Raw genomic sequence first — 21,439 nt, forward strand, 5'->3', positions numbered from 1 at the left:
GAGGCTATCGAGGAGAAGAAGGCATATAGAATGGATAAGAGCCCCTCTACCTGACTGGATGGAGCCTGACTTTAAGATTTTGTAAACCGGTCTATAACAAAGTCCTTATAAAGAAAAGAAAAGTCTCGCTTCAATTATCATCCGAGTCTGGCTGTAATTCTCGAGAGCCTAGTAGATCTCTTTCTCCAAGCGAGGAGCGCGAATGAAGGCAAACATCCAAACCCATGGTGGCATTCATGTGATTCGAAATGGCAGCCGGACTGATACATGTCAATGCCGGCTGCTCACTTGCCACAGTTTGCTATGCAAGCGCGAGGTACCCACGAAAAGACCTGTTATCATCAGGCCAGCTTCCAACTATGGCATCTCATTCATGGCAACAGCCGCCAGAGACCAACTCTGTCCTAGCAACATGTCAACCGTCATCAACGTCTCCAAGTTGAAGAGGGTTCGCAGATCATTCATTACAGTCAGATTACCTCTGTCTTCATATGCAACATCGCCAGACGAAGCGCATAACGAACAAGAAACCGGCTTATGCCATCCTCACGTCATCGATCACCAGTTTCGAAACAACAACCAACTCAGCGAAAGGACTCAGTTCTCGTGAGTCGGCGGAAAGGAGTTTACTCGTTTATTAAGTCAACCCCCACTCTCTTCAGAGACTCTACAGCCCAAGCCGGGTATTTGGACCTGTCATCGTCGTACAGATCACCGAAGAACCGTCTGATAAGGGCTGGGAATCTGTCCTCGATCACGGCTTGACGTATGTCCTTCATCAAGTTCAGCTGGTACCACACGTTGTGTATGCTTAGCAAGTGGGCGGCCACCGTCTCCTTGCCGGCGTTGTGGTTGATGAAGGCTCGGGTGACGCCCAAGCTGCCTTCCCCCTTTCGACAACACAGGCAGCCGCATCCTTCCTCAATGGGGCCAAAATCGTTCTCGTACCGCCAGTTTCGAATATTAATGACGCCGTTTTTGGTGATCGCGTTGCCGAACCGCGCCGTCCTCGTCGGCCAAACGCAGTCAAACATGTCTGCTCCGAGTGCGACGCTTACGACCAAGTCCTCGGGGTACCCAATACCCATGACGTAGCGAGGCTTGAGGTCGGGCAACAGTTCCGTGCAAGTCTCAACGACACGGCAGTAATCCGCTTTGGCTTCACCTCCACTCAGCCCGCCTATGGCAATTCCGGGGGTGTCGCGCGCCAACATCTCCCGTGTGCATTCTCGTCGCATTTCGAGATCGAGGCCGCCCTGGATGATGCAGAAAAGGTTTTGTGTCGTGGGGTTCTTGTGCGCCGCAATGCAGCGGTCGAGCCACCTTACGCTGCGCTCCATGGCTTCGCGCATGCGGGCGGCATCGGGGGACGTGGTAACGAGAACGTCGTCGAGCTGCATCATTATGTCACTCCCAATCGAGTTCTGCAGGGACATGGAGTGCTCAGGAGTGAGAAGCATCGGCGAGCCGTCGTGGGGGCTGAGGAAGCGCACGCCCTCTTCGGTGATTTTTGCCAGCTTGAGCAGGCTCACCATCTGGAAGCTGGACGTTGTCAGCTTTCGACCCATAGCCACGCCGAGTTTGCGGGTATGCCCACCCTCCGCTATCTGTCAGAATGTTATGCTTCCATCCCTGGAGCTTATGCGCGCCTCCGACAGCGTCGAGGACATCTTGTCCAGGCTTCAAGCCGAGATGGTAGGTGTTGTTGAGGCACAGGCGACAACTGGTTTCTTCGAGCTGTTCGGGGGTCAAGCCTTTGAGCGAGGCTTGCGTCGCGACGGGCATGAAAATGGGGAGGTGAACCGGGCCATGGGGAAGCGTCAGGATGGATGCGCGAGCTCTTGTAGTCTAGTCTAAGCCATCAGCATTGCGCGCGAAGAATCACATGAGAATGGATGTGCGTTTCTGGGCAACTTACTGAGCAGCGAGCAACAAGCTCGAATGTGAGAGCGGGCGAGGACCCAATATTGGTTGACGCCATCCGTTTCGCTATCCACATGAGCGGTCAATGGCTTTGAAGTGGGAGAAAAAGGGAGGGTTGAGTGATTGAGTGTGTGGTTCGCAACGATGCTTCCTTCTCCAAACCCGCAGACGCTAGACGTGCGCCTTTCCATCATCGGGGCGGGTGGGGCCGCTATCCGCCGGGCGCTCCTGGACGTGGACATGCCGTCCCATCCAACCCAGGTACTTGACATATACCTAGATAGGTATTCTGTGCTTCTAGGTGCCACTCGATTCTCTTCTCCTTCATCTTCTGAGATCATATCAATCCTCAGCTGTGTTGTTCTCTTCCTCTCCCTAGGGTGTTCTCTTCGACCTATGTGTCACTCTGGAGAGCGTCCACATAGGAGTCGCTTGCAGCAAGTGACACACACTGTACACTTGCAGTAGTTGGAACACAGTATATACGATGCTTGTTAGGACATACAATGACAGACTGGATGTCAACGAAGAAAGAATTATCTCAAAGTTGCTTCTGTCTGGATGTTCAACTCTTGGTCGATTTGTGCCTGTTGAATTAGTTGGGTGCGTCTACTTAACCTACCTACATAAGGTAAGTAGATACCTACTTATGGTGCTGCTGCACGACGCCCAAGATTCCGAAGTCCCCCCCCCCCCCAAAGTGGGACATGAAAGCGACAGGGATAGCTTTAACCCAATCACATATCGTCGGCTTCTTCCGGTACTCCAATTGAAATTTCTCACGCAACACGACACTTTGGACGGCGTTTCGCGACTGCTTACGACGGACATCTGAGCTCAACAGAGAGCTTTCGACATCCGTCATGTCTGCCCGATTGTCGCCCGGAGGGGCGCTTTTGAGAACATCGCGGATGTTCTCAGTCCCCAAGCCACTCCCGAAACCTGGCGGCGAAGCCGCTGCCATCGCACGATTCGCATCACCGACGGCGACGGCGCCTTTCCCTACGCACCAATCCATCACCACAACCGAATCATCGAGACTCCTCGGCGACTGGGGCTTTAAGCGTTCTCTTCCTCTTCGATCTACGACACAGTCCTCGACCCCGGTCGTCCGCATCAAGCAGATCGACTGCTTCGAGAATGTCACCGATTATTCCTCCGCCGCCGACCACACCCTCTCTCTCCAGAAGTTCCAGGAGCTCAACCTACCCATCTCACTACCCGGAGCCAACCGCTCGCGTTTGGGCGGCCCCAACGTCGGCGCCAAGTCTGTCTTTGAGGATGACGGTGACTTCACCGCAATGGAGCCCGGTCGCGAAAATGAGGAGAAGAGGTGGAAGTTCAAGGGCCCCTGGCTGGCCGGCCTGACCGAGGGCGAGTTCAACCGATTCCTGCGCAAAATTGTCCGCAAAAGGCGCGAGCCTTTCCGCGCCTTCTTGAAGAAGCGTATCGCTACCGAATTGACGGCTGCGCGCCACCAAAAATCACTGGACGCCGGCGAGGGCATACCCCAGCAGGTTTTGCCCCAGGATGTTACCGATGAGCAACTGACCGAGTACCTTCGCAAGCTGCGATCCGACCGTATCACGCTGTATTCGCTGGTCAGCGAGTTCCTGGACCTTGCGCCCCTGAACCCGCCTACCTCCATGGCCGACTTCGGCAGGTCGGCCGAGAAGACGAAGCGTCCCAGTCTGTATGCCGAGAACGGCCCGCCCATCTCCCACCCTTCGGCCGGTATCTCATACCTTCGCACCGCGGCTTTCGTCGAGAACCATCCCGTCTATGGCCCCCAGGCACACCAGACGCCTGTCTTGGCCCGTATCATTGCCCCGAGGGCGGGACCTAGCAACGCGAAGCTGGGAGTTGGAGGCTTCATCGCCGACACGCCTCAGGGCGACAGTGTCTTCAACCAGAGGTCCTACTCGGGCCGCAAGTCTGGCATTGCCGGTGTTGCCTCCTTCGACCCCGATATCAAGGGTGGTGCCAAGGCTTACGTGCAGCCCACGTCTGCCCGGGTAGACTCTTCTGGCATGGTGCAGATCACTGTCGGCGAGGCCAACCAGGAGGCGCAGCTGATTAGCAAGGAGATGGTTGGCAAGGCCACAATTTACAACGACAGGTCTAAAACCGACCTCCCAACGGGGCAGGACCGCAAGCCGCACCTGAGGACTGTGCGGGGGACCGCCACTCAACAGCCGACGGAGACCGTTGGCAGCTCTACGACGTACGGACTCGACTCCTGAGCGTCGCAAAGGGAAACGAGGTGGAATTATCATCGGTCAGCAGACCCGAGCGGAAGTGAACCTTAGGCAGGAGACGAAAGACCGGCCTGGGGGCATACATCTTCGTATGAGATTGGCAAGCGTGCCGAGTGTATTATGTATGGTTTTGTAAAATAAGAAGAATACAGCCCAATTTCAATATGCAGCCAGAATCATGGATGAATGTGGATGCGCGTTCAAGGCCACCAATCGATATCAAATCGTTACAAGGTGCTGAGATAGCGGCTGGACATGCACACCTTCATTGTCAGAGACTCGGAAATGAATGGGGATCGCCGGTCGCAGCTTCTTATAAGGGTTCTCACAACATTTGTACACTTTCAGCGACCTTAATGAGAGCTCAACTTGGGACGGATCGCCGAAGCGGCATGTTCAGCTCCGTGCCGGATAGAAAACCGGGTCACCGGGCGGGAGCCATATGGGTCACGTGTCGACACCCTTGCTCTTGCCCCGTTGGTCCGTGCTCCATCCTTTCGGTCCACAGCTGCCCTAGAAAATTTGGCGAAAGGCAACAAAATTATTTGGCGCGACGGAATCCTCTTGTGAACATCTCGAAAGCCTCACTAACCGACCAACTCCTCTTTCCAGCAAAACCCACCTCCCCTCCCCCTCCGCCAAATTGAGCCAGTACCGCCAAAATGGGTCGCGTTCGCACCAAGACCGTCAAGAAGTCCGCCAAGGTCATCATTGAGCGGTACTACCCCAAGCTCACCCTGGACTTCGAGACCAACAAGCGCATCTGCGATGAGATCGCCATCATCGCCTCCAAGCGCCTCCGCAACAAGGTCAGCATACACCCGACGACGACGACGGCGACGACGGTCGCTACAATTGCGAGACGGGCGTCGAAGGATAGAAAAGCAAAAGGGACGAGATTGCTGACGAGAAATGTCAACAGATTGCCGGATACACCACCCACTTGATGAAGCGTATCCAGCGTGGCCCCGTCCGCGGTATCTCCTTCAAGCTCCAGGAGGAGGAGCGTGAGCGCAAGGACCAGTACGTCCCCGAGATCTCCGCCCTCGACTTCACCCAGAACACCGAGAGCGGCCAGCTCGAGGTCGACGTCGAGACCAAGGACCTGCTCAAGCACCTCGGCGTATGTCTATTTCCCCCCTCCTTTGATACTTGGGTTATCCGTGTGGCATACTGACAAACCCCTGCAACAGTTCGACTCCATCCCCGTCAACGTCACCCCCGTTGGCCAGACCCAGGTCCAGGAGCGTGGTGGCCGCCGCTTCGGCGACCGCCCCCCCCGCCGCGACTAAATCGTTTCGAGTTCGGATCGGGCGAAAGGAAAATGGATTGGTTTTAACGGGCTTACGGGAAAGGACGGCATATGATATCACACATGCTACCACAGGCGTCTTACGGGACGGTAGTGAGTTCACGCACCTAGAACTGCAAGAAAAAGTTCTGTTTTCCCACACAAGGTGTCGCCGATTCTCTAGGGTAATTCCGGAGATGACGCTTGACTGCCAAAACTTCGTCTCCCCTCCCTTTTTGTGTCGTGATGCTGTCGATTTTAACCTGGAGATCTGAGACGAGACAAGATCCAACCACACATGGCTGTCTTCGTCACGAATTCCGAGGCAAAAAGTGATGTTGAAGTTCCTGGTTGTCTCGCTGGGTATCAAATCTATATGGAGCAACCAGTTTCTGTGACCATGTCTCTTGCGACCATCCCTTACGCCGAAGTGTTTTCCCAACCTTCGTGGCGAAAATCACCCTAATCACACCGATTAAAAGCCATCGAGTCACGCGTTTTCGTTCCTAAATTGGGCTTCGGCTTGAGATGCTTCGGCCCGAGCCTGCGCTTTTCCGGCTCCCGGCCGATGCCCTTCTACCAGTAAGTGGGCATCGTCGGGTTCTATAAAGGAACCGTTGTCGTCGGCTGGCGGCTGGACCTCCCTCTCGCGGATGGCCAGTGTGAAGGTCTTCTTTCCCTCTTGGCGCACCTCACCCCGCTCCAGGGCTAGCGTCGCAGATTCGTCGGCCACCCGCCTGGTCTCCTCCAACCTCAGGTTCGCGAGGTCGCGCGTCGCCTGGGCGGCAGGGTCCTCCTCCTTCGCGGACTTGTGCTCGCCGAGCAGCTCGATTTCGATGTCGGGGATGCCAGCGCGTTCCCAGGCGGCGGTCTCGTTGAGCTGGACCTTGACGTAGAGGGCCCTGCGCTGGCAGTCCTTGGAGCACCACTTCTCCGACTCCTTGCGGTTAACGATGTCGAAGCTCGAGGTGCCAAAGTTGACGAGACGCCACTCGCCGCCCTTGGAGGCGGGGGGTTTGGGTTGGGCGCAGAGGGTGTAGCCACATAGGCCATTAACGTTGCGCTCCTCGATCAGGTCGTCGTAGTCGGAGGGCTGGAAGAGGCGGACGTTGGCCTTGAAGTCGGCGGCGTCGCGGGGCGAGGGATGGGCGGCTGAGTAGAGGCGGCTGCCGCGCTCGGTGGGGTACTCGGACAGCAGAGCCAGGCACTCGAGGATCTCGAGCTCGAGGTCTTTCCGCTGTTGGATGATGCGGGCGTGCTGCAGGGCGAGTTCGCGGGGGTCCTGCTTCCGCGGGTTCAGGACGGCGGCGGCGGCGGCGGTGTTGTTGCTGCCGTTGCTGTTGGTGACGGAGGGGCCGGCCGGCTTTTTGAGGATGCCCTTGAGTGGCCGGGTATCGGTGGCCATGGTGTGGTTTGTGAGGGGAGTATGAATGGTGCACTGAGAGGTGTTTGATGTTTGGTGTGAGGCGTATTAACCTCCAATTTGAAATGGCAAGAGGTCTCAAGTCTGGGTTGTGACGATGCAGCAGCAGCAACAATTGAGACGGATTGCAATGCAGGTGGGCAATGTGGGAGGCTAGCGTTGCAGGCGTGTGAGTGATTGAAAATTGTTAAGCAAATCAGTTGGAGAATGTTCGATTCGCGGTATTGCTTCTTCCCCCCCCCCCCCCCCCCCCACACACACTCCGCAGACACCCAAACCACAATGCGATGATGGGGGGGGTGTACGGGAGGATGTTCCTTACCTAAGCCTGCGCTTCAAAGGATGGATGAATGTCTCTCTGGCTGTCTGGCTTCCATGACTGCCGCCACGACACACACTAATACTTGTACCTACACTCAGGCACGCCGCACGTCTGGTCCGTGGCCCGGGGTGCTCGGGTGGCTTGGCTGGCACGCGGATCCCGTTCCATCTCTTGCCCCGTTCCCATTGTCTCCCAATGTCTCCATGTCGCCTTGTTTTGCCCGTTGACGGGAGGATTCTATTGGCTTGAGCGGCTGAAGAAACGTAGCGCGATCGTAGCGCGGTTACTGGCCTGATTGTCTGACCTTGAGCTGTTGACCAGGTTGCCCTGCGCCACGACCGGATGAGCTCGTCGAGTGACGGCTTCAGCAATGCCCTATAATGCCGCTTAGATATCCTTTTTGCACCTGTTGTGCATTAGGTACGGCTTAGCCTTGCCGTCGCTGTGGTCGATGACGGGAAGAGGCTTTGTAGCGCCATGGTGTTCCTATCTGTTTGCCTTGGGTAGTGGGTTCGTGACGGCAAAGTGCAGTGACATCGTCATTGGTAGAAGGATATTGGGTTGATTCTCTGTCTACAGATACTCTTTCCCACTCTTGACGTTGTTAGTCAAGAACTTACAACCTTAACATCACCATCTGCTACTAGTCAAACGGAGCGACTAGGAGGAATAGATATGATAGATGAGCACAGGAACGAGGTAAGATAAGACTGAGGACAAGACGGAGGAAAAGACGGAGGACAAGACAGAGGACGCCATAATGGGTGGCCGAGAAAGGACGCAGAATCCAGGGTTGCAGCCTAGGCAGACGCATCTCACCCGCATTGCGGCTCCCCGGAATAGCTACCTCCTCCCACTTCACCTACTCGTATCTACTAATTACTGTGCATGCAACCATAGCGATGATGCGGAGAGATAGCCGGCTGCCGAAAGAGATTTGTCAAGGTCCAGGAGCGTAGTGGGCGAATACATGACTCTGCGTGTGCAGTGAGCACGCATAATAGTGTCACAGCCGTGTACTTCCCAGTTCCCAGGCAGGGTCCCCTCCCCAACTGCTGGCCCCCTCCGGCACATTGAACATTGTACTAAAAGAGTGAGTTACAAGTTACAAGTTCATGCGCTGACGTCGACGCGCCAGCTTGTCGATCCCATCCCCCTCGAGCCCCCCCCTGGTCTGTCGCTTTCCACACAGCCTCCGTCTCCTTCTCTCCGACCGACCGACCGACCGCCTCAGCCTTCAGGTCCCCTCCTCCTCCTCCGACAGTGTAATATCCTCCCCGCCGTTGACTTTTTGCAACCAGCTTGTCGGAACAAATCGTCGGCGTTTTCACAAAATCAACGATTCCGTTTTTCTTCTCACACTACCGAGCTTTTGCGACCTTTGCTACCGAGGCACAAAGGACAAGGCAGCGCAACCAACAATACAGAACAGCCGACGACGCAAGGTCCAAGCTGCTGACGACGATTCCCCCATTTCAGTGCCCCACACGCCCCAACTGCTGCTGCAGCTCCAGCGTCCAGCGTTCCGCTGCTCAGACCTCCGAACCTGGCCCAACTCCTCTTTCGACAATCAACACCTAGTCCTCTGCTCTTAGTAGTAATTCCCTCCCATCCACCCCCCCAAACAAAACAAAATAATCACCCGACGGCCTCTTCAACCGACACGAGGACATTGACGACGACGACGACGACCGACGATCCGACCATTGCCGGCCATGTCCTCCGCCCCCTTCAGGGTCAAGGCCCTGTTCGAATACTCGTCGCCCCACGAGGATGACCTTCAATTCCCCGCCGGCGTCATCATCACCGTCACCGACGAGGAGGACGCCGACTGGTACAGCGGCGAGTACGTCGACGACGCAGGCGCCAAGCACCAGGGCATCTTCCCTCGCAACTTTGTCGAAAAGATCGAACCTCAGGCCCCGCCTCGCCCGACGAGAACCCGCCCCAAAAAGGATCCCGAGCTCACATCCCCCGTGTCGGATGCGCCCGCCCCGGTTTCTCAACTCGATCCCCGGCCCGTTCAAGAACCTCACCGCGATGTCGAGCGCACCGAGCCCAAGGCGCCAGCTGCCCTTCCCGCCTCCCCTGAATCACCCGCAGCTCCCGAGCCCGAGCCCGCGAAGGCACCTGAGCCCATTCACGATCCCACCCCGGTAGCTTCGGCTCCAGCCAGCAAGTCCAGCGAGCCCCCCGCAGCGACGTCGCCCCCCATTGCCAAATCATCGCCTGCCCCTGCTGCGAAGCCCGGCCCACCGCCCAAGCCCTCCAGCAACGCCTTCAAAGATCGCATTGCTGCTTTCAACAAGGCCTCGGCCGCCCCGATTGCCCCCTTTAAGCCCAGCGGCCTGGCTCAGGGCTCCTACCACATCAAGAAGCCCTTTGTGGCCCCGCCTCCCAGCCGTAATGCATATGTGCCCCCGCCCTCCCAGGCCCCGGTGGCCAAGGTCTATCGCAGAGACGAAGACCCCGAGATCCTGGAAAGAGAGGCCGAGAACCAAGAGAGCGCAGAGAGGGCCGGTATGGCCCCGGGGGGGGCTGCTGGCGACGAGGGCGAAGATACCCCGAAGCCCACCAGTCTTAAGGAGCGCATCGCCCTTCTGCAGAGGCAGCAGCAGGAGCAAGCCCAGCGCCATGCAGATGCCGCCGCGAAGAAGGAAAAGACAAAGCGCCCTCCGCCCAAGAAGCGCACCGACAGCCAGGAAGCCTCCGAGGACGTCGGCCCTGCTGCTTCTGCTACTGCTGCTGATACTCCCGTCGCTACGCCCGAGATCGACGCCGACGAGGCAGCGGGCAGGAGCTCGGTGGATTCCCCGCGCGTGCCGTCCGCGCCCCGTCGCAAGTCCTCTCGGGGTCCTGCTGCTGAGGCTTATCACGATGGAAACGAGGCTGACATGTCTGGTGCTGGTGACACCGAGGGGCCTGAGGATCTCACGGAACGCGACGACAGCGATGCGGGCCCGCGTCCTGTTCCCCGACCCCAAGTTGCATCCCCCGTCGAGCAAAGAAGGGAAGATGACCAAATTGAAGAGGATGCCGAGGATGCAGAGGAGGAGGACGACGACGACATTGACCCCGAGGTCCGCCGAAAGGAGGAGCTTCGAGCTAGAATGGCCAAAATGAGTGGTGGTATGGGTATGCACGGCATGTTTGGAATCCCAATGGGTGCCCCAGCCATTCCGAAGAAGAAGAAGACGGCCGACCGTCCGGTCGAGGTCTCGCCGACGGACGAACGTGATGAGGAAGCGACGTCACCCGTTAGCCGTGTCCCTGTTCCGGGCATGATGGCCTTGCCGGGCATGGGCGCACCCCGACGTCAAGAGGAGCAGGCTGCCGCCGACGAACCTGAGCCTCCAACATCGCCAAGGGCGCCGCCTCCCCCTCCGCGAACGGTCGAGGGAGACAATGCCGACGATGAGCCACTCGCGAGCCCTCCTCCCAATCGTAAGTTTTCGATTTTTGCCACACTGAAGCTCCCTGCTGATAATCAAAAGTTTCTGCCCGTGAGCCTTCTGGCGCTCCTCCCGTCCCCGGGACCCGGCCTGCACCGCCGCCCGTACCTGCTGAATGTGAGTGGTTAAAACGGACTCGACAGTGGACGACAGCTAACAAGCTCTAGCTCGACCCCCTCCTGTCCCTCCTACCTCTGGACTCAAGTCACCTAGTGAAGGCTCCGAATCCGACGATGAGCTGTCAGGCGGCGCTCAGGACACCCCCAGGGCCGAAGAAGCGCGCGCGCCGCCGCCGCTACCACCGGTTGCAACATCGGTTCGCTCGGCCCCTCCTATCCCTGGCTCTGAGTTTTCCCCGATTTCACCTACCAGCTCTACGAACAAGCGTATGAGCAGGGTGCCACCCCCTATTCCTGGAGCTGCTCCTCCAATTCCTACAGCTCAGTCGCGACCACCCCCTCCCCCGCCCCCCGGGGGACCCTTGAGCCGTCAGTCTACCCAGGATATGCACATCGCTTCACCCATCTCCCCTCCCGTCAGACCACCGCCGCAGGGTGAGGATGATGACGAGGTGACCGAGTACGAGGGCGACTACGACACCGACATTGCGTCGTCGGTTCCCCACAAGGACGCACTCAAGTCTCACGCGCGAGACTCCAGCCTTGACGACAACACACCGGTGAGGTCACCGATCTCTGATGCCCCTCCCACCCTGCCGCCGCCCATCCCGACCGGCCCTCCACCTAGAGCCGCTCCGCCACCGGTGCCGATGCAGGCACCGCCCTCGGAAAAGCGTCGTTCCGTTGATGTTCCGCGGGCAGCGCCGCCGCCGCCTCCATCGGCCAGAGACGACGACGAATACGATCCGTACAACTATTCCTCCCCAAAAGTGCCTTTCTCTCAGCGTACCCCGAAGATCGAGGAGGAAGGATATTTCCACCAGGACACTCCGCCTTTGCCGTCGCCCTCGCTCACGAGAGCCCCGCCTCCCGCCCCGCCCCCCGCCCCTCCCGGAGGCCGAGCGCGTCAGTCTTTGGATGTCTCCCGAGCATCCATGTCGCAACGGCGCTCCATGGATGCACACAGGCCATCCGTATCTGCAGAGTCCGGCTTCATCGCCAATGACATTGATCTGGCCAAGCAGAGTGGGTGGTGGCGCCAGGACAAGACGGTGCCCCCGGTGTTCCAGGGCAGACGAGACCTTTACTACGAGACGGACGATTCGACGTCGGGCTCTCACGTCACACGCACCATCTACGTACTCTTCCAAGACTACTCGCAGACGATCATCACTGTCGAATACGACCAGAACAGTGCAGCAGACGTGATGCTCGACCAGCGACACGACCCACCTCCGAGAGCGCTGCGTCAAGACGAGCTTGAGCAGTCGTATGAGCGGTTCGGACGGCCGATTTCCGAAGCGGTCACGTCCAAGAAGGAAACGGTTGTAGGCGACGGGACGCCGCAGGGCCTTGTCCAAGAGCTCTTGAAGCCATTTAACGATGCTCTCGCGCCCATTGGGTCCAGAGCGTATGGCGCGCTCGTCTATTCCAACATGGCCAACGCCTCGACGCAACAAAATGATCAGATCCGGCCCGGAGACATCATTTCCATTCGCAACGCTCGATTCCAGGGCAAGCACGGTCCCATGCACGCCAAGTACTCAATGGAGGTGGGCAAGCCCGACCACGTCGCCGTCGTGTCGGAGTGGGACGGGACCAAGAAGAAGGTCCGCGCCTGGGAGCAGGGTCGCGAGAGCAAGAAGGTCAAGGTCGAGAGTTTTAAGCTCGACGACCTGCGTAGCGGCGAGGTTAAGATCTGGCGCGTGATGCCCCGGAGCTGGGTCGGGTGGAACAGCCCGTCGTCTTAGGAGACGTGCTGGCAGCTGCCGCTGAGCAGGAAAACGACGGAGAGCTCAAGGAGCTCCAAAAGCTCGCTTGAGAGGACGCGGTCGTCGCGTCGGAGGCACCGTCTGGTGATGGGAGCCCACAGGTACGACGGGTCGGTGTGATGATGATGATGCATTTGTTGCGCGTTCCCGGGAGGATGGGGGAGATGAGAGACTACCGGCGCCTTTGTTCCTCGTCTCGCTCGTCCTCGTGTCCATCCGTTCGCTACACGCCCGTAGCATAGTTTCTTTTGCCTTAGCTACCCTAGCAGCAACGCATTGATTGTTACAAATTATTTTCAACTTCTTTTGGTCACGCTAGTCTTTGCAAACTGTTGTCGTCGCCTGCGTCATCTCTGGGTACCTGCAATGGATGCAACAGCCACTCGGTGCTCGCCAGATTAAGTGAGGGGTCTAAGTATGTCGGCCTTCATGTCCGTGGAACGAAAGTTTATCAGATCCGTAATTTATATGTCCTGCGGTTAAACATCATTCGTCACCATAGCACATCACTACGCTGCGTAAAGACCAGGAACCCAATATGAACGTGAAGGGGGGAGGGCGTGCTGAACACTATTGGTTTCTCGCCCAACAAGATCCTCGATCGAGGTACGTCTTCCAGGTTGTAAGAAGGGCTCCAACCCAACCGCTTTCATACAAGGAAACCCTACAGAGGCAGCCCTGCGTCTCGCAGCTCGTTCTGGTGGGAAACAGACCAGACGCATTGACATAATCCGGGCTCCTCACAATGGAGACGGAAACCTCATCATCGCCGGCCTCGGATAGACGAATGTGTGGATACATCCCGCCCAACCCCCCCCCAGCACGGCATGTGGTCGTGCATATAAACCAAGTCAGATTTCAGTTAAGCATTAGCATATATCCAACGCTGGGAGAGGGAGGGGGTAGGGGTGGTCACTTCTTAGAAGCCAAACCAGCCCGCATTACCATATTCTCTACTACACCCGTCCATCTCAATGATCCCACAAATGCCATGAGACCGCCGTCAAACGGTTGCAAAAGACACCTCGTCGCCTCTTCAGGGGCAGTTGACCCAATGGCAGAACACTTGATCCCAAGTGGCGAGATGATCCTCAGCTCTCCCCTATCATCCTGCCCCTTCACCAACCGCCCCTCCACCTCTAACGCGCAGCCGTCATCCCATCTCATATCATGCCATGTCATGCCATCCTATCCTATGTCATCCCATTCTCCAAACCCCAAATCACGCCCCATCTTCGCCCACCCGCCCAACCGCATCACCAGGAATCGCGTGCGATTTTTCCGCAATTCGTCTGCTGGGAACACTGGGGGAGGGGGGTAGAGCTGGGCTTCATAATTTGCCGGGTCAGTATTCGATAGGCCGAAGAGGGAGGAGTGCTAAGCTAGGTACGGGGTGGCCAGATCAGCCTTCTACCCGTTAACCCGGTAGTACGTTGCATGGCTAAGGAAAATCGACAGGGGGAAAGTTGTGCTTGTGTCTCTCGAAACTAGATTGACCAAAAAAAAAAAAAAACCGGCGTCCTTCTCCTTCTCTACTTGAGCAGGAGTCACGTCATCTCTTGGAATTTGAATCGCGATACTCTGTACCCACGGTGCCCATTCTCCTTCATCACAGTGAGGCCCAATGTCCACATCGCCAAACCTCAAAACCCTCGCCGAGTCCAAGACTGCGAGTCCGAACAAACCACGACGACGACGCGTGCTCTCAATGCATTCTCTGGCAGGCCAAGACGATAACATACGAACACACACACACACACAGCCCCTCACGGCGTCACATTTTGAAAAAAAAAAAAAAAAAAAAAAAAAAAGAGAGAAAAGAATACGGCCAGACCACAAAAGTGATATGCTGACTTGCATCTGTCGAGACTCGAACTCGAGTCCCCAGCTATCATTGAAAATGGAAGGCTGGGATGATAACCCCTACACTACAGATGCAGACGTTCGGCGATACCTGATTGGATGACGACATTCAGTCTTCATGTTTAGGTATCGTGGACCAGAGTCGACATCGTCTCGCTTCGGCGGTGGCTGGAGCGGGGGTGGAGTCGGAGGGCCCGCTCGCAGGACGCAGGCCGCTCCGTTGCTGGCAGAAAGCCTGCCCAGCATTATAAGTCGGAGGCGGAGGAGCTTGGCCGGGACTCTCAACCACAAAGCCCATCATAGGCCGAGATGGCAGACTTGCGCTAGACTATTGCCGTGCAAACCTCCAGCTCTGTCGATGGAGGTACATCATGGCTTGCATTCGAGTGCGGGGAGAGGACCTTCTCTGCCAACAAGCTGTCTCGGATGCCGTTGGTAAGTCACCCAAGGTCAGCTGAGCCCGCGCGTGTCCAATCGCTTCCCAGGAGCTTCACATCACATCGCATCACGTCGACCCGACCCGACTGACGCCCGGCGGACAGACGCTCCAGACAAGTTTTCGCAGACCTCCAGCAATTGCCTGTTGCGCAGAGTTATTCCCAAACAGGGGGGTGAGGCGCTGAACGCCAGAGCCTAGAACGTCGTCGGAGAACACAAAATGTTGCATCCGGATCATCAAGGACGATGGGCCGGGGCGAATCAAGCAGACGCCGGTTGTGCCGACGTAGCACTTAGGGCGGATAGACATTCCCATGTCCATGTCCGCTTGTTGGTTGTATGGACACAGGGAGCAACGCGGCGTACATTCGTAAAGCAAATGGAGCAGCGTCGGGGCGGAATGGTGTGGCAATTTCGATAATGGGATCGTGGCAAAATGACCGAACAGGAGTGGAAGATGGCCTCACACGGGTTTAACGTTTAACAGGTGAGCAGCCGCGCACCGCCAGCAAACACCACTGGACGGTGACAGCGAGGAGAACTGCTAGTTTTGGGACTCTTCCTCATCGAACCTTCATGTAACGCGAGACGAGTCTGGAAAAGCAAGCCTAACTATCTTGCTCGCCACCGGGACGTCAATGTCCTGAGGGGGTTTGTTTGATGGACCATCATGGCAAGTGAGGCATGATGACGAGGGGCTACATGGTTGCTACAGAGTGAGTCAAACAGCAAAAACCAACAAGGAAGGAATGTTCTGGGCTTCTGCTCAGCTGGCGATGCTTCTTCTGCCACGGTTCTAAGAGGTGCACCTCTTGGCGGACATTGTTGCGTCAACTGAACGAAAAATAAGCCACCGACGGTCTGTTCCTCCCGTATGGAGTCCGACTTCGGACGCTTGCATGTCTGGCGCGGCTTGTCCATCGATGCGAGGGGATGGTGAGATCACTGGGTCCCTAGAATGACCCGGGATCAACAGCATCGGGTCTATTTTCTGCCGCAAAGTCGTCCCAGACTCCCGTTTCCCAACGAGCAGAGACAAATCCGCAGCACGAACTGGCCAATACCTGTCCACTCCGTCCCGCTGGCATTCTCTATTGGGTATCGAGTATGGGTATATCGCTTATCGATGGCGTTAATCTTCACGTCCAAATGATGCTCCATGAATTTGGCTACTAGCGTGAACGTCCATGGATGGACAAGCGGCGAGTAGTGGCCGGTAGACATGCCGATCAAGGGACGGGCACTAATATACAAAGGGAACAAACCGTTACCGTTCTGATCAGCACACCAACTACGGATACAAACTGATTGATAGGCCTGGGTCCGAGATGGCCTCTTCCGTTGCATGGCAGGCATGCGGTTATTGTTAAGGGTCATCAAGGGTCCCGCATCAAAGGTCGAAAGGCATGCGGCGCCGCATGATCTGGGGCGCATGTTGAACCTCTTGTGAGTATGCCGGCCGTGCCAAAGAACGGCAGCTCCTAGGGTTCCGGCTACAATACGATGTTACCTGGTCGCCTCTCCCAGACTCGAGGTAAAATCAGGAACCTGGGTGTCTGATAGTTCGCCCTGCACCGCACTGCATCGGACATTGGGCCGCCAAAAGATGCCGAAGAACTACCAGCAGCGGGAAGCGGGAAGCAGCGCTGCCATCTTCAACCGAGCACAGCAAGCGACGCGCCCGGTTAGAAGAGACGGGTATCGGCCGCGGGACTGCACTTGCTGGGTGCTCAAGAAATGACGGGACCAGACTCGACTTCGGATATACACTAGCGACACTTACAGGTGCAGCGAATCAGCATCTGACACACGGCGGCGATCCAGAGCCAAGATGACCGCACCTCGCAGACGGGGAGGTACGGCAATGTAGAAGAAAGCGTTTCCGAGCAGATGCAGGTCGGCCTTCTTGCTGCAAGGTCGTGAGACGGAATGTCTCAGGCCGTACTGATGTAGCGCTTGGAAGAGTTGGGGCAGTTCGTCGTCGATTGGAGACTTCGTTGCGTCACACCGAGTTATAACGCTGCGAGGTGAGTGGAGGGAGCCGAGACAAACTCTTACACAGCCCTCAATGACGAGCATCGCGAATTCGCATCATTCAGTCTGTTTCGCCACGGGACCTTTGTGATGTGGTGCAATCCAAGGTCAGGGCTGAGTAATTGTGAGATAGGGGATAAGGCAGGTAACAGATTGCAAAGAGCAAGGGGTATTCACGCGTCAAGTGCGCCAGACCGAACCAAAACGGCGGCCAGGCAGCATTCATATTTGGACCAGGCCCCGTATCCCAAGAACTGGTTGCCGAGTCGGATTCGCAGGAATACTGCGCTGGGTCTCCAGAGGACGGACAGCAACGCGAGAGTGGGCTACGGGGCTTCGATCGTGACGACCACCACCAATGAATGCAAAGCGGTATGCGAGCTTGTGTATGACCGAATCATGGGGCTAGCTGAGACGTTGGGCACCGAGCGAAGGCGCAGGAGACGGTAAGAATGGGTGGGTGATTAGTCGCTTTGGTGTTGGATGGCGACCAGGGGCCCCGCGATGAAGTGTGTGTTTCGATAGTGGAAAGGCATCTATCTCCGGAGAACGGTGCCGATAGAGCTGGAGCGCTCCGCAAGACCGTTCCGTGTGTCTTCGTAGATCCCAGGCCAGGTGAATGTGAGTGCCTGAGGGATGGGGTCTGAAGCGGCAGCATCGTAGGGAAAGGCGGCGTCACGACGGCGGCTGATTGTGGCTGACAGACTGGCAGCGTGCTATATTGAGCGCAGCAGGCCGGGGCGGCCAACGCACCTGGTGGGGTTTGTCGACGCAGCTCAGGCCTCTGGTGCCTCAAGTTTTCGTCCCGTGATGGAGAGGTAGCGAAGTTGATGGATGGATTGACTTTCCGCCAACAGCAGCGACAGCGGGTGGGTGCCTGTGCAGGGTGACAGGCTACGCTGAGGACAGGCCCGCCTGGATGCTGAAGGCTGTGTAAGTAAGCAGTAGACAGCCGAGTCTGGGAATCGCGGGGCACAGAGCAGGGTCTGGTGTCACACACGGTGTGCCATCCACGCCCCCAGTGACGGAGGGTGGCCATCTGCAGGAGTTCCAGAAGACTGTCGTAGCAGTCCGAATGTAATTGTAATTGGCACGGGCGTGACAGAGTTCGATTGGAGGGTCGACGGGTGCGAGTTGGGAAACCGCTGCTGTGGCGGGCCCATGGTCGTGAGACTGAGTCACGGAGTACTGCGTGTGGTGTATCGATAGTAATAACGGAGCGGCCAGCCAGCGAACGACAGGACGGGAGGGTGGGGGAAAGGGAAGACGCGAGCACGTTCTAGATGCAGGCCCAAGTCTTGGTGTGAAGAGCTGGCAGGGAGAGTGGCCGAGGATGGAGGGGCATCGTTCGTTGACCGCTGTGTAAGCTGCTGCTACGACAGAGAAGACGGATGGGTCCAGAAGGGCGAGCGAGGGGTTGCCGATGGTTGATGCGATGTGCTTCATTCTATCAGAACGGGCCAGAGATGGAAATGGGTGGACGGTCCAGGGCGGTCGACGACGGACGATCCTCGCGAGACGATTTGGTCATTGTGCTGCTTTGCATTCCTTTTGGGCAAGTGCGATGATGCTTTCCCGGTACCGACTTCCTTCCCGAGGCTATTCGAGTACCTGGGTATCAATCTGTACCACCTAAGGTAGGAAGGAACCTTACCTACCTACCCACCTAGGTATCTTGCACTTGCAATATGGGGGAAGGAAGAAACGGAGGAGGTGGGAGGAGAGGAAAGAGCAGCCGTTAGAGTACCGACCTGTCTAGGTACTGAGAGGGTACCGGGGCCACTAGCGAGTCCGCTGTAAAAACAACCCAAAAACTCACCCGGTCAGAACTGTTCATCTACAGACATTTGTTTGCTTTCATTTCTCCCAGTTTGCTCAGCCACGAGTCGCAAGCCAAGGGTTCGTTGTCAATGTCGTTGGGCTGGATTATTAGCTCGCTGGCATACTTAAACTTTTCGAGCTTTTCAACATTGGCAGACTAGCAAACCGAGCTTTCCCGGTTGACTGCAACGTCGACAAGCTGGCTGGGGTCGGGGTCCATCTGGGAAAAAACGACATGCCATCGTAAAGCCAAACCGTGAGACCTGTGGTGCCACCCCAAGCTCCCTTTTCAGCGAAGAGACTGTCTTCGCCCCCGTTGGGAGTACGTATCTGGCCTCATCAGCAGCTGTTTTTGGGCAGCATCTCTGTTCTTTTCCCATCTACCTAGGTGTCTACATAGTTGTGTATCTAGGTACCTACCTATTTACCTACGATGTAGGTACATCGTAGACTCCGGCACAGCGACATCGCGCCTCAGGGCCTGTTGCTCCAATTCCAGTCGTGTGGTGACACTGGCAACCCCCCTACCTGATGTACCTACCCTACCTACCCAGGTACCCAGGGTACAGAGTACAGGTACCTACCCAGGTGCCGTAGGGATACCGTCCGCAACGTTCCGACCCCCCATCACCACTAACATATCATCACCCTTCTCTGCTCTGCATTCTTATTCTCTAGCTGCTCCCTTTCCCTCACACTCTCCGTCTTTCTGCCTAACAATTCATTATCTTTTGCCATCTGTACCATATCCAACACCCCCTTACCATACTCACTTCTTAATCATCTCACATCTCAGCTTCTCGACACATGCAGAATTGTGCCAAATCACGCTCACACTCACACGCACGCCCGCCCAACGACTCGCACACCCTTGCTTCATCCAACCGTCGCCTTCGCCTCAGGTTCCGGCCAGAAACGAAGACCCCGGTCACAAGTCAAACACATCATTGCCTAGAGCCCTTCGCTAACTGCACATTACTTCACGTTCACCTTCTTCCCTCACCAAATCGACAGTGCCTAACGAGGCTCGCCTCACTCACTGGGGGTATATGAAGCCTTGGTCCTTCCCTTGATGGTCTCGGCTCAATCACACGCCATCATACGCTTTCATCACCAACCACCCTCGACCACTTACACACCACCGCCCAACACACAATGTCCCAGTCATATCGAAAAAAGGGCCCCGAGAGCTCGACGAGTAGTCGGGACTCCCGCAGGAGTTGTGAGTCCTGCGACTCGTTCGAGACGTATGAGTCGCAAAGCACGACACCTACCTCCTACTACGCAAGCACCGAGGCATCCGCATCCGTCAAGGAGGCCAGGACCCTCTCCCATAAATTCCAGCCTGTCTACGAGGAAGACATATCCCCTTCCACGAGTAACTGCCTACGGTCATCTGTCGACACGTTCGACTCTACCTTGGCCTCCGACGACGAGGACGACGAGGACGATCTCGAGCTGAAACGCGACTACGAGATGGACGGCTTTGACAAACACCAAGAGATCCCGCCTTTACCCGCCTACTATCGCGATATCGTCGACACCGACGTCCGGCCCTCCACCCCCCAGGACTTTGCCAAGCTTTTCCCCTCCATGAACAGGCTATCCATCTGCCACGACGACCTCACCCCCGACGGTAACATGAACCTGAGGGTCGACACCGTTGCACCCGGACGCCGCCCCTACAATATCCAGCTGTTCCATCTGCGCATGTACGACCTAGGCAAGCGCGAGTTCTCCCTCCGGAGGTACTGCCGCGATTCGGGCCGCGAGGTCTGCAACTCCAAGCGTAAGTACCTCGAGGAGACCGTCGAGGAACGCCCGACGCTTCAACGATCGGTCTCGAGCGCCATCAAGACCCTCTCCATGAGGAAGCCGCTCCCGCGCACAAACTCGGGCGGCCCCGTCCTCGGCGGCAAGGGCAAGGACGTGCCTGTGCCCCGGCCGCAATCCAGCGCGTCTTCGTCCCGCAACAGTGCCGACGAGCCCTCGGGCTTCTTCCGACGGTCTGCTTCCTTTGAGCCCAAGCCCAAGGCCCGGCCCGTGCCCAGCAACGCCATGAAGCTCGAGTTTTCCAACTACGCGCGCGTCGATGTCGAGCGTCGCGGCAGCTCTCACAACAAGCGCTACGAGTTCCAGTGGTGGGGTCACAAATACCAGTGGAAGCGCGTGATCGACAAGAACCTTGGCGTTGTCTCCTTCCACCTCGTCAAGGACGGCAACAACAACGCCAGCGACGCCGTCGCCCACATCGTCCCCGAAACACGCTCGCCCAACCAAGTCGTCGAGGACGAGAGCTCCGGCGGCTGGGTTCCCCCCTGCCACATGTGGATCAGCGACCGCAGCGTCCTCGACGCCGTCACCGACGTTGCCGACGTTATCGTCGCCACAGGCCTCATGGCTCTCGTCGACGACTGTATCAAGCACCGCTGGCAGACCAAAAAGATCCATCGGATCCCCGTGCCTCTGACGTCCCGGACGGTCGATGTTGAGTACGTCGGGCCCCGGGCCTTTGTACAACACCTTTTCCAGCGCCGCGCCTCGGACCAGATATCGAGTCCTTTGCGACAACGCCCAATTCCAACCTACTGAGATGCGCGAGCCGGGTTGTATGGCGCGCACAGTCTTGTTTCGGAGCGCTCACTAGACTCTTTTCATTTCAAACCCTCCGAATGTGAAAAACATCAACTAAGCAACCAAACAAATTGTTCTTATTTTTCTTT

The 21,439-nt window shown here is 57.0% G+C and overlaps 8 protein-coding genes across 8 annotated transcripts; 5 read left to right on the forward strand and 3 right to left on the reverse strand.

The window, feature by feature from the left end:
* Window positions 1–64: 64 nt before the first annotated feature.
* Window positions 65–2,130, reverse strand: CDEST_05402 (Putative tRNA-guanine(15) transglycosylase, tRNA-guanine transglycosylase). The gene is made up of 3 exons (XM_062921561.1): window positions 1,919–2,130; window positions 1,598–1,848; window positions 65–1,542 (listed from the first exon to the last, which is right to left on the reverse strand). The coding sequence occupies exons 1-3, from the start codon at window positions 1,997–1,999 to the stop codon at window positions 627–629; spliced, it is 1,248 nt and encodes a 415-aa protein (XP_062777612.1). The 5' UTR covers window positions 2,000–2,130; the 3' UTR covers window positions 65–626.
* A 573-nt stretch (window positions 2,131–2,703) lies between these two features.
* Window positions 2,704–4,451, forward strand: CDEST_05403 (Putative small ribosomal subunit protein bS1m). Its single transcript, XM_062921562.1, has one exon. The coding sequence runs from the start codon at window positions 2,787–2,789 to the stop codon at window positions 4,164–4,166; it is 1,380 nt and encodes a 459-aa protein (XP_062777613.1). The 5' UTR covers window positions 2,704–2,786; the 3' UTR covers window positions 4,167–4,451.
* Window positions 4,452–4,661: 210 nt separating this feature from the next.
* CDEST_05404 (Putative small ribosomal subunit protein eS17) lies at window positions 4,662–7,148 on the forward strand. The gene is made up of 3 exons (XM_062921563.1): window positions 4,662–4,990; window positions 5,104–5,304; window positions 5,375–7,148. The coding sequence occupies exons 1-3, from the start codon at window positions 4,844–4,846 to the stop codon at window positions 5,471–5,473; spliced, it is 447 nt and encodes a 148-aa protein (XP_062777614.1). The 5' UTR covers window positions 4,662–4,843; the 3' UTR covers window positions 5,474–7,148.
* CDEST_05405 (Putative Rtr1/RPAP2 domain-containing protein) lies at window positions 5,947–7,207 on the reverse strand. Its single transcript, XM_062921564.1, has one exon. The coding sequence runs from the start codon at window positions 6,875–6,877 to the stop codon at window positions 5,963–5,965; it is 915 nt and encodes a 304-aa protein (XP_062777615.1). The 5' UTR covers window positions 6,878–7,207; the 3' UTR covers window positions 5,947–5,962.
* Window positions 7,208–8,440: 1,233 nt separating this feature from the next.
* Window positions 8,441–13,777, forward strand: CDEST_05406 (Putative SH3 domain-containing protein). The gene is made up of 3 exons (XM_062921565.1): window positions 8,441–10,661; window positions 10,712–10,786; window positions 10,837–13,777. The coding sequence occupies exons 1-3, from the start codon at window positions 8,933–8,935 to the stop codon at window positions 12,537–12,539; spliced, it is 3,507 nt and encodes a 1,168-aa protein (XP_062777616.1). The 5' UTR covers window positions 8,441–8,932; the 3' UTR covers window positions 12,540–13,777.
* A 722-nt stretch (window positions 13,778–14,499) lies between these two features.
* On the forward strand, window positions 14,500–15,154 carry CDEST_05407 (uncharacterized protein). The gene is made up of 2 exons (XM_062921566.1): window positions 14,500–14,858; window positions 14,966–15,154. Exons 1-2 carry the CDS (start codon window positions 14,795–14,797, stop codon window positions 15,058–15,060), a joined length of 159 nt encoding a protein of 52 aa, XP_062777617.1. The 5' UTR covers window positions 14,500–14,794; the 3' UTR covers window positions 15,061–15,154.
* Window position 15,155: 1 nt separating this feature from the next.
* On the reverse strand, window positions 15,156–18,341 carry CDEST_05408 (uncharacterized protein; the record flags this gene model as incomplete). The annotated part of the gene is made up of 1 exon (XM_062921567.1): window positions 15,156–18,341. The coding sequence occupies one exon, from the start codon at window positions 18,339–18,341 to the stop codon at window positions 17,790–17,792; it is 552 nt and encodes a 183-aa protein (XP_062777618.1). The 3' UTR covers window positions 15,156–17,789.
* Window positions 18,342–19,406: 1,065 nt separating this feature from the next.
* On the forward strand, window positions 19,407–21,439 carry CDEST_05409 (uncharacterized protein). Its single transcript, XM_062921568.1, has one exon. It carries the CDS (start codon window positions 19,872–19,874, stop codon window positions 21,306–21,308), a length of 1,437 nt encoding a protein of 478 aa, XP_062777619.1. The 5' UTR covers window positions 19,407–19,871; the 3' UTR covers window positions 21,309–21,439.

Source organism: Colletotrichum destructivum, chromosome 3, assembly GCF_034447905.1.
Source record: "Colletotrichum destructivum chromosome 3, complete sequence".
Classification (NCBI taxonomy): Eukaryota; Fungi; Ascomycota; class Sordariomycetes; order Glomerellales; family Glomerellaceae; genus Colletotrichum; species Colletotrichum destructivum.